The following is a 14,717-nucleotide window of genomic DNA, read 5'->3' as shown; positions in this document are numbered from 1 at the left end:
CCCTGCCCGCCCCGGCTCCCCACGGCTCCCCCCGGCCGCGGGGGCCCCGCTCCCGCCCGCCCGGGCTGCCCCGCCGCCGTCCGGGCGCTGTCTCAGGGGGTGCCAGGCCGCAGAGTGCCCGCAGCCTCCCCGCCGAGGCCGGGGCGGGGACAGGTGAAGGCCGTTTGTCGTGAGCAGCTGTGCTGGAGGGGGAGGGAGGGTCTCACCCGGGGGGGGAGACATGGTCAGGGTGTCAGGTACCCCGCCAGCGGCAGCTTGGTCCCCACTCTGTTACCTCGCCAATCAGTGTTAAGTGCAATTTTTTCTGCCTTTGGGTTTTTTTTAATGGATAGTACTGACAATTGTTGAAGGGTTTATGGTTTTCTGTTGAAAGGGACATTGGTAACTGATTAGGTTTGCTGTAGCCATGTCAGGATCAGCCCCCGAGGAGCCTCAGACCATTCCTCAGAGCCCAGCTAGTGTTCCTGACCCCGCTCCCGTTGCTGTCGGACCTGGAGGCTCAAGTGACAGTTCCTTTGGTGAGCAAAACCTTGGCTTCGCCACCCCCGAGGCCAGCCTGGTGGAGATGATGGACATTGAGTACACCCAGCTGCAGCACATACTTTGCTCGCACACGGAGGCGCAGAGTAGCGAAGGTGAAGTGGAAGCCAGGCTCAGCGCTTTCTCCTCGCCTGGCCCCTCTGCAGACCCCCCTCTGCAGCAACCCTCCCCCAGCACCAGTCAGGACGGGGGCTCATCCAACAGCTCTGGGAACCAGTCGGTCTGCCCAGTGACCTGTCAGTCAGGGTTGCCTTGTGACAGCTACTGGCCGAGTTCTAACCCGCACCTGGGCTATGCCGACTTGCAGGAGCTCAGGATGATGTTACTTAGCGAGTCCAACCTCCCTGTGAACCAGAGAGAGAAAGCGCCCAACAGTAGTAGCTCTGTAGAAGTCTCGGGATGCAGTGTAGCAAAAGCTAAACAGGGTGAAAATTTCTTGGGGGAGAATAAGGAAAACATATTTGTTGAAAATTCGGCACTGGCACCAGAGGTTAGATCTAAACCTGCAGTCAGAGCTCGGTTGGAAGACAGATTCAACAGCAGCCCGACAGAAAACCCCAGATGTCAAGAACCCCAAGAATCTGGAGTAACTCTTAACAAGTGTGTTGCAATTACTTTTAGTTTATGTTGTTAAACTATGTATCATGTAGTTCAAAAGTGATTTGCTAAGTGAAACCTATGAATAGTGCTTGTTTTAATATATGAGAAGGATGGGTTGGGCTTTGTTAAACTGTGCCATCAAACGTGGCTGCGACTCCTCTGAGCTCAGCTTAGGCCCCTCTGTTTATTGCATAAATGGTACAGCATGGAGTTCCAAAATGAATTACTTTACAACTTTATTCTTGATAACATGTACTGTAAATAAAGGCGAGAGAACATTACCTAGTTTTAATATGCAGCTTGCTAAAAGCAAAGTAGATTTTTGATAATGATAATAATGATGATGATGATGATAGATTCGGGTTATAATGTGGAGGCCTGACTATGGGGAAAACTGGAGCAAAAATATTGTTTTACAACCTAACCTCCTGTACCTATCTTAATGTGCTGACAAAATGTTTTATTGAGGCGTGAAGCACCTTGTTATTGCACAGAATAAAATACCTCCTTGCCTGATTTTTCTTTTCTTTTATTTGGCCCCTGAAGTGGGCAATATGGCAATAACAGTGATTTCTGTTTACAGTAAATGGCAGTGGTTTCTTGGTGATAGTTTCTAGAATATTTGTAGCTGTACTTTATTTCTGCACTCATTTCCAAGCAGTCAGCCTGGTATGTTTTCTGTTTGTTTGTTTTTGTCTGAAGTTTAGTGACATTGATCCGCCAGCCCTCAGAAGTGGTGGGTGTTCCTCTTCACCAGCAAGGGAACAGGTGTGCTGCACTAGGGAAAAATAAGGCTGCACCTGCCACACATTCCTTACCATTTACATACCCGTTCTTTACCATGAATGCATGTTCTGCTGCTGGAAGTGCTAATCCTTCCCAAGCACAGGTAACTCTCCTCTGCCACGTTCCAATGCTGATGGTATTAACTTCCTGGGTGTAGTAGAATTCTGAAGGTTTGTGCTAGAGTGTGGCTGGGTTTGAATAGGGATGATCAGAATGATCTGTAATGCGATTTATTTATTAATCTTTAAGACAATCAAGTCACTTTTGTGGCATTTGTAATTATGTGTGTCCCAGTAACAAGCAATAGGCCATCAGATCTCTTTTTTCCTAGAGTTTATCAGTTTATCATCTGTTTCATCTGTGCAAGACCATTTTCTGTAGTTCCTTTCTTTCTAATTCATTTTGGTGATAAAGATATTTCGCTCTCCACAACTTGCAGTAACCTCTGAAGCAAAAGTGATAGCATGGCACTGAGAAATGTCAGAGGTATCCCCAAAATTCATCACTCTGTCAAAATCCCATGGTTGCGTGTATTTGGGATTTATTCTGCCTGAAGAAGTAATTTAAGAAGCTAACAGAAAGATATCAAAATAATCTATTTCGTTTTAATGTATATAGTTCTGTAAGTATTTCCTTTTTGTTTTCACAGACCTGTGGAACATCTTGCACGATTTTGGAAGCTGCCAAACATCAAGACCTTGGGATACCCAAAACATTCCCTTTTCTCTATCAGGAAGTTGAATCCACAAAACAGACAGTAGGTGCTATAAATAAAGCTTTGCCTGAGGAAGTTTGGATTAAAGTTGGAGGTAAACCATTTATCTTCTTTTCTCTTAGTTTTCTCTTGTTCTTCAAATCTAAATTTTTTTTCTGAATTCTTTTCTGGAATTAATATGATTTACTGAATGTGGGAGGTGAGGTTTTTATGGCAAAGATGCTCTATAGGCAACGTGGGGCTAGATTTCTCCAAGGAGGTTGAACACCTATAAGTTTAGCTGTACTTTCAAATTTGTTTAGCACTTCTGGCTTGAAATGAGGAGACTTGAGGTACAAAGTACCTTTGAAAATCTGGGCCTTGGTTTCTTTAGAATCATTAAGGTTGGAAAAGACCTCCAAGATCATTGAGTCCAGCCTTTGAGCAAACACCACCAAACCCCGTGGCACAGGGGTGCATTCTTTGACCCCAAAGCTGATCCAGCAGACCCAGTCAGTATCAAACTGAAGAACATTTTAAGGGCTGCCTCAAGTGCTCACCAAGGGCAGGTGCAATCTCGGGGGGCTCTCTGAGAAAATAGAAGCTGTGTGGATTTTGGAACAGCAAGCAATGCCTTAGATCTTCTGCAGGACAGGTCTTGCTGTAAGAATCAATGTAGGCTGGCAGTAAAGCTTCAAAGATTATTCCACGTAAATAAAGCACCAAAAGAACTTTCCATGATCACTATTTTCACGTTAGTGGGAGAGTAACAAATAGGCCATTCTTTTCATTTTTATTTTTCCAAAAAGACACCTTATGCAAGCAAGCCATAAACAGAAGTTGCAGCCGAATAAATCTGTTGGATGCAAACATGGATCGCAAACCTCTCGGAGAGATTCGGAACACCCGGGACAACAACCAGAGCACTGCAGCTGCCCAGGGCCCCTGGCAGTCAGCACAGCCCAGCTCCAGTGTGCAGGTGCAAAGTGGTTCCCAGGATGGAAGTGCCCAGAGAAGGGAAAGGCACAATCGACTGGAGAGAGACAGGAGGTAATTCTGGGAGCAGGGGCCACGAAACACCTCTTGAAGCCTAAAATACTGGTACTGCAGTACTCTGATTATCCAGAGTAAATGTAAGCTTGACGTGTTTTTGTGTTAGCTCCAAGAAAAAGCAGTGCAGGAGGTGAGGGTTTGGTGTTTGTTAGAGGGGAAAAAATATCTCTGTTTCATTGCAGTTGTCTTTGTGCTCTCACTCTGTAAACAAACAAAAAGAGATTTCAAAACATTCCACCCATTCTGTAAAGATACGGTGACTTGAGTGTAACAAAACTAATACACAAAGCTTGTAGCAAACACAAAGCAGTCCCCAAAGTCCATGGCTGGTTGCACATGTGAGTAGTCTTCCTGCTTTCTGTATTTTTCCCTTCCCTCTGGCCCCTGGCTGATCACCTTGGATGTTTGCCTGCAGGCGCAGGATCCGGGTTTGTTGTGACGAGCTCAATCTCCTCGTTCCCTTCTGCACGATTGACACTGACAAGGCAACAACTTTGCAGTGGACAACTGCATTCCTCAAGTACATTCAGGAAAGGCACGGCGACTCCCTGAAGCAGGTTTGAAATCTCATTTCATTTTTGGTCTTGACAAAAATGGGAAATGTTTTAAAGCTATAAGTTCATAATGTAGAACTGTGATGAAATCTTCTGCTTGATGCTGTTTGTGAAGGACCCACCATGTCCTTGAACCTTCCCTTAAATTTTTATTTTTTATTTCTTTCAGCTGTTTGAGTTCACTAGTGAGAAATCACAGGCTGTCCTCAGTCAGTGTTTTCAAATTGAATTTTAAAATCAATTATTTTTAGTTACACAGTTCCTTAGCATGATCCTGTTATTTGACAACAATATGAAATTAAGGTCATATTAAATCATTCCTCCCCTCCTTCATTTTCTCTACTTTCTACCTCTTTCACAGGCTTCTAGTTAGCTCAGGCAGGGGGATCACAGCTGCATGCCCACACTGTATTGAGTGGGTGAGCAGAGTTGAAGGGTTACCTGCCTTAAAAGCAGCTCCTGTTCTCCTCAGCAGTAGTTGCAGCTCCAGAGTAATTCTGGCTCTGCCAAGGATTTTAGGAGGGTGTGTATTGGGACACCTGCTGGTCTAGATATGGATATGGCTCCTCCTCCTTCCTATTGAAGGCACAAATGAAACAAAACAAACATCTCAAGTAAACATCTGTGTTAAATATAACATTTTTCTTTTGTATTTTGATTTTTTTTTTTTAGGAATTTGAGACTGTGTTCTGTGGCAAAACAGGCAGGAGACTAAAAATTGGAAGACCAGACTCGTGTGTAATGTGTCCAGCACAGGAAAACCGTACAGCTATGGAGACCAAATAGCCTGACCTGCCCACCCTGAATTGTGTGACAGCAGTCCAAACTGTGTTTTATTCTTTCCATTTACATGCTGAATAGGAATTTGAAAGTGTAACTTGTAAATATATATAAATAGAAATTTAAAAGAAACGTTCTCTATTGCAAATGGAAATGGAAGGTAACTACCAGCAATGGGAATCTGCCCTGTTCAAGGGGCTTTGGGACCAGAAGCTACAAGAAAATGTCATAATTAATTATTTTAACCCTTTAGTTATTCAAAATTTGCATGTCATCCTGCTTTGGGGTCTCAATTTTTTGCTTTTATTTTATTTTTTAAAGATGATGCAGTACAGATTGGAAGAGTTGTAGAACATCCATCTTCCGGTTATTTTAATGGCTAGATGCAAACTCATTCTTCCAGTGTATAAAGAAACTGAAGTTACCATATTATAATGCCCATTTTTCCATTTAAAATGTAAATATTGTATTGGTTATTTGGACAAATGCATAGTTTCTAAACTATGTGTATTATGAATTTTGCATTTGCATACATATTTAACATAATTAGCTCCACAGAGTAGTGCAATGGTGTTGGCATTTTTAAATTCAGTCCTATTTTTAGTGTCTGCCACACAACTGTCCAATAGGTTCTTGTGTTGTTACTTTAGACCAAAAGTGGAATATTTTAAACAGTAGATATTTAAATGCACAAACTATTTTTATATTTAAAGAGAAATATGATGCTTCGTTCATAGGCTTTGGCATATAGGACAGAAATAGAACTGTGTGTGAGCTGAGAGTGGCTTTATTAATTTTTTTAAACAGATGATGCTAGCAAGTTTTAAAATATAAAAAGTTCTACCAAAATTAATACTGGTTTAAATCACGGATAAGAACAATTTTGCAGCAATTTATGTCCGAACAATACTAGTAAAACCTAATTCTGGAAAATGGAGTTTAGCCAAGTAATTTGATTTGTATAATGACACTTACAACAGCACAAAGAAGAGGTTAAAAAAAATCTCCTTTTATTTTTACAACAGTTCATACAGGTGGTTTTGGCTGGACTTTAAAAGAGCATCCTTTCTTAGGTGGGGTTCCATCACAATTACTGTGCAAATAGCTGAAGTAGAGGTCATGAAAATGCTGTTACTTCATTTCCTTCGTTATCATATGGAAATATGCAAAAATTCTTCCCTGGAAATTAAAATATTTACATTACTCCTTTTGCAGAATTTGCTTGCAAGAGGATTACTGTTTACTAGTCTTGGCAAATATTTGAGGTGCAATCTGAAAATTTCTAGCTGGCAGCACAGACTTAAGCAATGGTCATTCCTTAGGCCAGAAGGTTCAGATGTTAAAATACAGGACATTGAAATGCCTGATTTCCACTGATGGAAGAGGCAGCTCGGTGCCTGAGTGTCTTAACAACGTGTCTGAGAGCACAAGCCTGCAGGACTGAAGTCAGTGGGAGCAGCACCAAGGAATTCGGTGGAAAAGGTGATCTTTAGTACAGGGGGGGTGATGGTAAAAAGGAGCAATGCTTCCTCTTGCAGGTCTCTTGAGCAAAGGGAGGAAGGAAAGGTGAGGTTGTTTAGCAGTAAAAATTCTGGGAAATAATTGGGGGGAGGAAAAGATAGTCATAAAGCATCTTTTAATTAAAGTTTTCATCTGATGCTTTCTTTTTCATAGAACTGTGTCAAAGTCTCCACTTAATAGAATAGAAGGAGCATCTGTCCTTTTAGCACTAGAAGGATTCTGTTTTCTTACAATGCACTGTTTATTTAAATATTCAGTCACTTCTTCACTTCTTGTACTGTTGGTTTATGATTTTTTGGAAGTTGATGCTGCAACAGCTCCCATGCAAGCCGACGTGTCACATATTCCTGGAGTTCCCTGAGCCCCAACAGTCCCAGGAGTCCCAGGATCCCCTGGCAGCCCGGGTTCACCCTGAGCACCATCACGGCCGTTTTTAGTAATGCCAGGCACACCAGGTGGTCCTAAACAAGAGAGGGGAAAGATACATGAAATATTTCCATCTTTTCTTTTTTAATATCTGTATATATGTGTTGATTTTAGAGATCTTAATATACTTTGAGTGTCTGTACATCACACTTGTTATGGCCTGTTGAGTACAAGGTGTTTTCAATAAATTTACCCTGAATCTGGAGTATGTGCTTTGGATTTTTTTATCCCTAATTTGGTCAAGGGATGTTTTGGCTGTGTAAGCTCACAGTTTATTAACATGGATTATTTATTTTATGGAAGATTCTGAGATTTTATGGAAGATTCTGATGTTATAAATATTATGAAATTTGATGGTATAAATTCTGTGGAAGAATTTAAGATAACATGGTTGTAAATATTTTGGCTTTATGAAATTCTGTGAACGGAGAGCCTGCTTTCGGTGCCTGCAGTTTATTCATTGTACAAGTGTTTCCCAGTTAGAAAAGCTGCTTTAACAGGTGAGCAAAATAAAGAATATTCTTCCAAGTTTCCAATAGATATTACTTAATTTGCATAAATTAATCTTGAATATTTTAATAAAGGAATCATCAGGAAGCAGGCACTATCCCTTAATCTGGAGAGCCTCAGAGTTGCCACACCTTTAAATTAGTGCTGATAATCTGTTGCCATCAGCATGCAGAGCTGTCCCTCAGCCTTCCCTTCAGCCATGCATTTTATTAAAATTAACTGATTTCCCCACACTTACCCTGCAGTCCTTGGTCACCATCAGGCCCATCGATGCCTTGGCCAACAGGTCCTTTGTCTCCCTTTTCACCAGGGTCACCTTCAAGCACAAACACAATTCCCACAGTGAGCTGTGCTCTGCAGCTGCAGCCACCAACAGCACGGGGAGAGGACAAGAGGAGCTGCAAATCCTCCGGATGCTGCAGGGATCTTTGCTTCCATGGCACCCTCAAGATGCAGAACTCCACCCAGAGCTCCCCCAAGGCCTGATCTCCTCTCCCCAGTGCTGAACTCAGTACAGGGCATAAAAGAGAAGCAAATTGTTTCACTCTTAACTTGCCTCTGGGTCCAGGATCACCCAGCTCTCCCGTTGGCCCTCTGTACCCAGGGGGCCCACGAGCACCAGGATGCCCAACAGTTCCCGTGCTTCCAGGAGGGCCTGGGGGCCCGGCTGGGCCGGGCCGTCCCGTCATTCCAGGAGCCAAGGGCTTCCTCAGGTTAGCAGCCAGCAGTGCAATTTGCTCTGAAAAACACAATGAAACACTGCATCTCCAACATTTGCACTCTTTCTTTAGGCAGAACTTCCTGCCACTGCCTCCTGGCAGGAGGAATCTGTCCTTCCTGCTTACCTGTAGCTTTTTGGGGCTTTTTACATCTCCACAGACAGAGATATTAATCATAAATCTGCAGGGTTGATTATTCCTGTTTCTAAAATCCCTTTAAAGGATGTCAAGTACAACAAATGACATTTAAATAATTTCCTGAAACAAACTTTCAGAGTTTAGCCTCATCCCTAACAGGAGATGTAACATCCAAATGCAAAACAGTCACTTTGAAGAAAGAAGGACACTCCCTGAGGTCCTGCTCCAAGGAAATGAGGTGCACTGAGGAGAGTTCAGGATGACACAGGTTAGGGTGGGAGGTCTCACACAACACTTGTGCCAAAGCTGCTTTCAGTGCATTTTGACCAGTGCCATGATGAATTATTTAAAAATACTAATTTTAGAACACCAAAAGACATCCCCAACAAAGTGACCTCCTGAATACAACAAGGTGACCTCCTGAATAATTTCCTTACACTAAAGGTCAATGTATTATTTTTTCCTATGAAGACAGAAAATTAACAAATCTCAGAAGCCATTTATGTTCAGGATCTACTGATCTGGTAATTAAAGTCAGTTTTCTCTCAGTAATACTCACCATTTATCATTTCCCCACAGAGTTCTCTGATATGTTGTTCACTGGCCTCTTTGCCCTGTAATTAACAGAAGAATTTGTCTTTGTAGGAACCTCCTTATCAATAACCAGCCCTGGCAGAAGCTGCAGGACACAAAACACATCTCCAGGAGCTCGGGAAGCAGCACAAGGTCCTGCATGAAGAGCAGGGGGTTCTTTCCCCTCTTCAAAAGGTGACAGCTTCCCTTCAGAACTCCCTGTACAAATGGCAGCAATTAATTTTAATGTTAGGCCAGATATTTAATCTGGGGTTTATTTGGCCTTATTTTTGCCTGCTGAAATGCAAGACCTTATTTTTTGGATAGCATCCAAAACCCCAAAATCCATTTTTTTTTCACTTTACAGGCTCCCTGACTGTGCTGCAGAAGCAGCAGGTACTTACAGGAGGTCCAGGTTTTCCTGTGATGCCAGGGACACCCCTCTCCCCCTGGTGACCCATGGGTCCTGGATGTCCTGGGATCCCTGGTGCTCCAGCTGTCCCGTTAGGTCCTTGGACACCTTTTGGACCAAGTTCTCCTCTTTTTCCTGGCTGCAGTCAAGAATAAAAAAGGCCAAAACAATTTAAAATGGAAGTCATGATCCATTCTTTTCTCCTGGGGGTTAATTAAGACTTTCTTCAGGTTTCCTGAATGGATCTGTAGGGTCGGATACATTTCTTACATCCTAAGGGTGTTTCTGCATATATCAGTCATGATAATAGGAGTCCTTCCTGCAGCAAAATTATCAAGCAGATTTCAATCTTTTGAATGCCACAAATCACCATTTTTCTCATAGATTTTATGGCATGATTGTGAGGAAAGCCTGCTTCTAGGCAATGACATGAGAGTTTATTCTATAGTTACAGAGGTGCAATGGTCATGCTTACTCCTAAACCCTTCAGGGCATGAGCCCCCAGTGTCTGACACTTACCTCTCCTTTTTGGCCAGGAGGTCCAAAGGGACCCTGTCAGAAAGAAAAGGGAAAAAATAAAGTGATTCATTCAGAAAATGCACATGTGAAGCCCAATCTCCCAAGGTGCTGTGACGTGTGCAAGGCTTGGGTTGCCCTCTTTTCACAGCAGGGCTGGAGATCTTGGTTAATTCTGACTGACCACAGTGACCCATGGCTTTCTGCACCCATCTGTTATTTGAGGAGTCAACTCTACTGAATTTAAGGACACCTACCAGCTCTCCTTTGTCACCTGGGAGGCCATCTGCTCCAGCAATGCCCTGAGAGAGAGAGCAGAGTTAACAGTGCACCTACTGCTGACAGCAAGGATCTGGATACATCCCTGAGGCCTGGACAGCCTGGGGGAGATGGGAGCTCCCAGCAGCCACAGCTGCTCCAGCAGGGAGAAGCTCTCTCTTCCCAAAGCTGGGCTCCACAGTAGCTGCTCCCCTGCTGATGAGGGCACAAGGCAGCTGGCATGAGGACTGGGTGCCCTTTGCAGCAGGCTGGGACCTGGGTGAAAGGCTGGATTCGTATGGATGAGAGCCATGAAAGACATCCAGAGGCTGGAGCTGGCATTCCTCAAGCAGGGAACCTAAATTTCAGCTCCCCCTGCTCTGTCTCACAGAAAACAGGGTTTGCAGCCACAGGCAAATGTTGAGTGTCCTGCTCTCATGGCCTCCTGAGCAGGGTCCCAGCTTCATCCCACCCTCAAACTGCATGATCTCTTGGTGAGGAACATCCCTCTCCACTCCTGGGGACAGGAATGCAAGGGTGGCCGAAGCTCTGGTGACATCCACTGTAGCAGCCCTTTGCTGCTCACCTCCCCAGCAGCAGCCTGAGCAATCTGAGCCTGCTGGGGTGACACAAACCCTGCAATCCCTGCCCTGCCCAGGGCAGAGCTGGCTCAGCACAGAGCTCTATTATTAGAGCAGATAATGAACATTGTTATGGTGACTCCATGGCTTTCCAGGGGAAGTTTTCCAAGACAGAGATCAGGTTGGTCTTTCCCCTTAGCAACAAAACACAGACCACACTGATGCTGATAAACAAAACCAGCAAGGCTTGCTAGGAAAGCTCCACTTTCTGCAGGAACACAGCCATGCATTAATGAAAGACATATATTTGAGGAAAAAAAGCCCAAAAGCTCATTGCTGAGATTAAACCAAGCGTGGAACTCAAGCAGCAAAAAGTATAAGATTAAACTAGCTCATTAGTGTGCCAAGCATTGAGGTTAGGGTGAAATATCCTTCATCAGGCACATGAAGCTGAGGAAAAGCTGCACTTCTAAACTTAACTGGGGAGGAATTTGATGTGAGGAGCTCCTGCACAGATCCTTGTGGCTACAAAACACCCAGCGAGGGCCTGCTGTTTGTACCACAGCATTTTCATGAGCCTCCATCAGAACAGGCAACATCTGTGCCAATGCAGGGAAAATGGGACCAAAGAGGGTTTTGGTTTCTGCTGCAGAAAATTTTCATTTGTGGAAGAAAGGGCCATTTGTGCTGTCCCTAAAATTTCTCTGCTGACAAGAGCATGAATGTTATCACTTACCTGGTTCCCCTTGGGACCAGGAACACCGAGAGGACCCTGAAAATAAGTAAGAGAAAGAAGCAAATGAGCTCAAACTGTTACTTTCCTGTGAATTCCTGGTGTGGTCAGACACTCTCAGCAAGGGGTCAGAGTCACCCAGCTGCCAAGTAAGAGGGTACAAATCTCATTCACACTTCCTAGAAATAAGAAGGGATTTAAGCACCCCTGCTAGCTCTGTGACAGTCCCTGGTTTGTGTTGTGGGGTAATTTCTCAGCCTGTGATGTCAGGAGGAGCTTGGATTTATTTGTGGTATAAAACAGACAAGAATATTTTCATACCACAAGGGCAAAAAGCCAAGATGCTTTTTCAAGGCCTTATTAAACTGCCAGTTTTCCTGAGATTTACAATTAGGTGCTCCTTATTTAAAGATTAATGGAACAACATGGCCACAGGAATAAAATACATTTGGATGATGAACTGATTATCATCTCAGGAATAATCAAGGCAGTTTGGAAAATCCTTCCATCTTTACCTACCTGACATTCACAGAGAGACATTTTCAGCCCTGTTTGTGATTTTTCTGCTCCAGAGAGTAGAGCCAACAAGGAGTTCAGGAGAAACCCAGATTTTTTTTTCTACTGCAAAATCTACCTGTAAAATTCAGCCATTTTACCCTTCAAGCAGGATATCTACAGCACACTCATCAATCTGGCATCTGCAAACTGATCTTTTTTTATTAACTAGATGTAGAGATGGCTCAGCAGAACAGAATCTTCGAGGGGAACAAACACACAACAAGGACATTTTATTTTGTTCAATTCAAGCACTAAGTTAAAATGAGGGAATATTTCTATTAATGAAAAATAATTCAGAAAAACAGACAATGGAATGTAGAAATGCAAGAGTGGCTAAAACTCTATAACACCTGTTTTATGTTTGCTGATGGCAAAAGCAATATATTCCATTCTGAACATTTTAATCTAAATTTTATACCTCTGACTTCACAGAGACTCAAGGCTCCATGACAGTTTATGGCAATAAAACACAGCTCAGCCACCAAAGACCAAGCCCTGCAAGGAACACTCCCTTAAAGACAAGCTCAGCCCAGAGGATTTTCATTCAGAACTCTAATTCACTGCAGGAACAAGGAGCTCAGGACTGCCAGCCCCATGTCTTCACATATTTCCTCTGATCACATTTCCTCTGATTATGGTTTTGGCCAAGCATTCAGTGCTCCAGTAGGGAGCCCAGAGAGGCAATGCCCAGGTGGCTGCTGGCATCCAGAATCCTCAGGAATTTGATCATAGTAAAAATCCTTAGGAAAAATATTTGTCTATTGCTGCCTCAGTCAGCAACAACAGCCAAGCCCTTCCCCTCCCCATATCCCACCCCAGCAGGATGGTTGATGTCTTTTATCTCAACACTATTTTATATCTTACAGTCAAATGCACTAAACCACTTGTATTTTTCATGCCAGCAAACACATTTACTGAAATGCTGGTTTATATGCCTGAGCAGTCAGTCTGAGGACTGTGAAAAAGCCTGTCAGTGCTCAGTTAGCTCAGGCATGAGGGGATTCCTCTTTTTCCACAGAAAATTCTCAATTGATTTCAGGAGAGTTTGGTGAGCTGGCTGCAGCTGGGACAGGGCAATTGCATCGATCCTGTGTGTGCAGTTCTCCTTTTATCCACGTCAGGAGCAGCAGTACAGCAAGCCCAGGGCACATCTCTGGGTGCTTTTGTGTCCCCAGCAGCACAGGCTGTTTGTTTGGGCTATAAAAACACAACCTGGGGGTTTAGGGTCAACCCAGCACCACCAGCATGGTCACCACTAAACCATCAAGGGCCACATCCACACCTTGTTTGACCACCTCCAGGGATGGGGACTTCCATGGGCAGCCTGTTCCAATGCTTTACAACCCTTTCTGTGAAAAAAATTCCTAATATCTAATCTAAACCTTCCCTGGTGCAGCTTGAGGCCATTTCCTCTCATTCTGAGCAACCAACAATCACACCTTAGAGTAACTGCACTGAACTTCAGAGGCAGAAATAAAACCTCGATTATTTTTTATTGCTTTAAGCACAACGTTTTCCCCTCCCTCTGCTTGGAGCAGCTCCCTGGGTGCTTCATGCAGGGGCCTCTTCCCCTCTGAATGTACATTTTTCACCACAGCAAAGCCCCGAATGCAGCCAAGAGCCCCAGAGCTCCACAATAACGCTCCTGTCTCACACTTCCAGCTCACAGCCACTCCAAGAGGCTTTTCCAAACCTGCCTGGAGCCAGCACAGAAGGGCCATTGTGGAGCCCTTGTGGTACTGCTGCAGTTGCTTACACAGAAAGCAACTTAAAGCTTTTTTTAAAAAAAAAACTTTCACCTTAAAGCTGGGGAGGAGGGAGCTGGTGAACACATGGCTCCTGTCCTCCTGCAAGTGCCCAACAAATGCTGTTCACTTGGCCCTGATGGCTTCTTTCAAATGAGAATGAGCTAATTTAAATAAAAAGTCACATTTGTGGTGAGGCAGGATGCCCAGATATTTTGCTGTTCAGAAAGAAAAGTCACTGATAACACTGTAATAAAAAAAAAAAAAAAAAAAAAACAAAAAAAAAAAAAAAAAAAATACTGTAACAAAACAAAACAAAACAAAACAAAACAAAACAAAACAAAACAAAACAAAACAAAACAAAAAAAAAAAAAAACCAAAAAAAAAAACCCCAGAGAGTCTAATCAAGCATCTGAGTAACAAAAATTCATGAATCAGCTCTCTTGTGCTCCTGGGGAGTGAGGCTTTGGTGGAACCAGTGTAAGAAACAGGGAAAAATCCCAAACACTCCCCATTCTGGCTAGGATAGGGCCTGGAAGTTGCTTTTAAACAATCCACCCTGTTTGAAAATAATGGGAGTTTCTGGAGTGGAACAGAAGCCAGGAACAGAGGGGACAGCAAGCACGAGTCCTGCTCCCTGCTGACTTGGGGCAGTCAGGGACACCCAGCACACACCAGCTACACCCGGTTTTGGGTGCCCACTGCCCTCTAAATTCCCATCCCAAACAGGAATGAGTGCCAGGAGTCTTGTCCTTACCCTGTCTCCTGTCTCTCCACGGATCCCAGTCGGGCCAGGAAGGCCAGGCTCTCCACTGGCACCTTTGGGTCCCTGTTGGGAAAACAACAAAAACCAAATACAGCTCACAGTGCCAGAAACCCTGGGAGTTCACCAGCCTCCGTGACACGTTCAGAAAGGTTATTTCTGGATGTCTCTCTCCCTTTTCCCCCAGACCTGGGGACCACTTGTGCTGGTTGGTAGAGCTCATTCCAGCTTCTCTCCTGGAACAGGGTCAGGCATGT

General features: G+C 43.8%; 2 protein-coding genes across 2 annotated transcripts in view; one reads left to right on the top strand and one right to left on the bottom strand.

Annotated features, from left to right (window-relative positions):
• The first annotated feature begins 229 nt into the window (after window positions 1-229).
• TCFL5 (transcription factor like 5) lies at window positions 230-5,341 on the top strand. Its single transcript, XM_041417867.1, is given in 7 exon segments — window positions 230-1,140; window positions 1,843-2,029; window positions 2,576-2,735; window positions 3,430-3,670; window positions 4,089-4,230; window positions 4,900-4,987; window positions 4,990-5,341. Coding segments are annotated over 7 exon segments (1,581 nt in total). The 5' UTR covers window positions 230-406; the 3' UTR covers window positions 5,019-5,341.
• A 234-nt stretch (window positions 5,342-5,575) lies between these two features.
• Window positions 5,576-14,717, bottom strand: part of COL9A3 (collagen type IX alpha 3 chain) — a 34,263-nt gene continuing 25,121 nt past the window's right edge. Inside the window, 9 exon segments of the mRNA XM_041417809.1 lie at window positions 5,576-6,989; window positions 7,703-7,780; window positions 8,021-8,203; window positions 8,881-8,935; window positions 9,299-9,445; window positions 9,826-9,858; window positions 10,080-10,124; window positions 11,398-11,433; window positions 14,455-14,526. Of these exon segments, the coding sequence (XP_041273743.1) occupies window positions 6,814-6,989; window positions 7,703-7,780; window positions 8,021-8,203; window positions 8,881-8,935; window positions 9,299-9,445; window positions 9,826-9,858; window positions 10,080-10,124; window positions 11,398-11,433; window positions 14,455-14,526 (825 nt within the window). The 3' untranslated portion in view covers window positions 5,576-6,813.

Source organism: Onychostruthus taczanowskii, unplaced genomic scaffold (genome assembly GCF_017590055.1).
Source record: "Onychostruthus taczanowskii isolate IOZ18803 unplaced genomic scaffold, ASM1759005v1 scaffold57, whole genome shotgun sequence".
Taxonomy (NCBI): Eukaryota; Metazoa; Chordata; class Aves; order Passeriformes; family Passeridae; genus Onychostruthus; species Onychostruthus taczanowskii.
The sequence above is the reverse complement of the archived record's forward strand: the minus strand, read 5'-3'. Positions and strand labels throughout refer to the sequence as shown.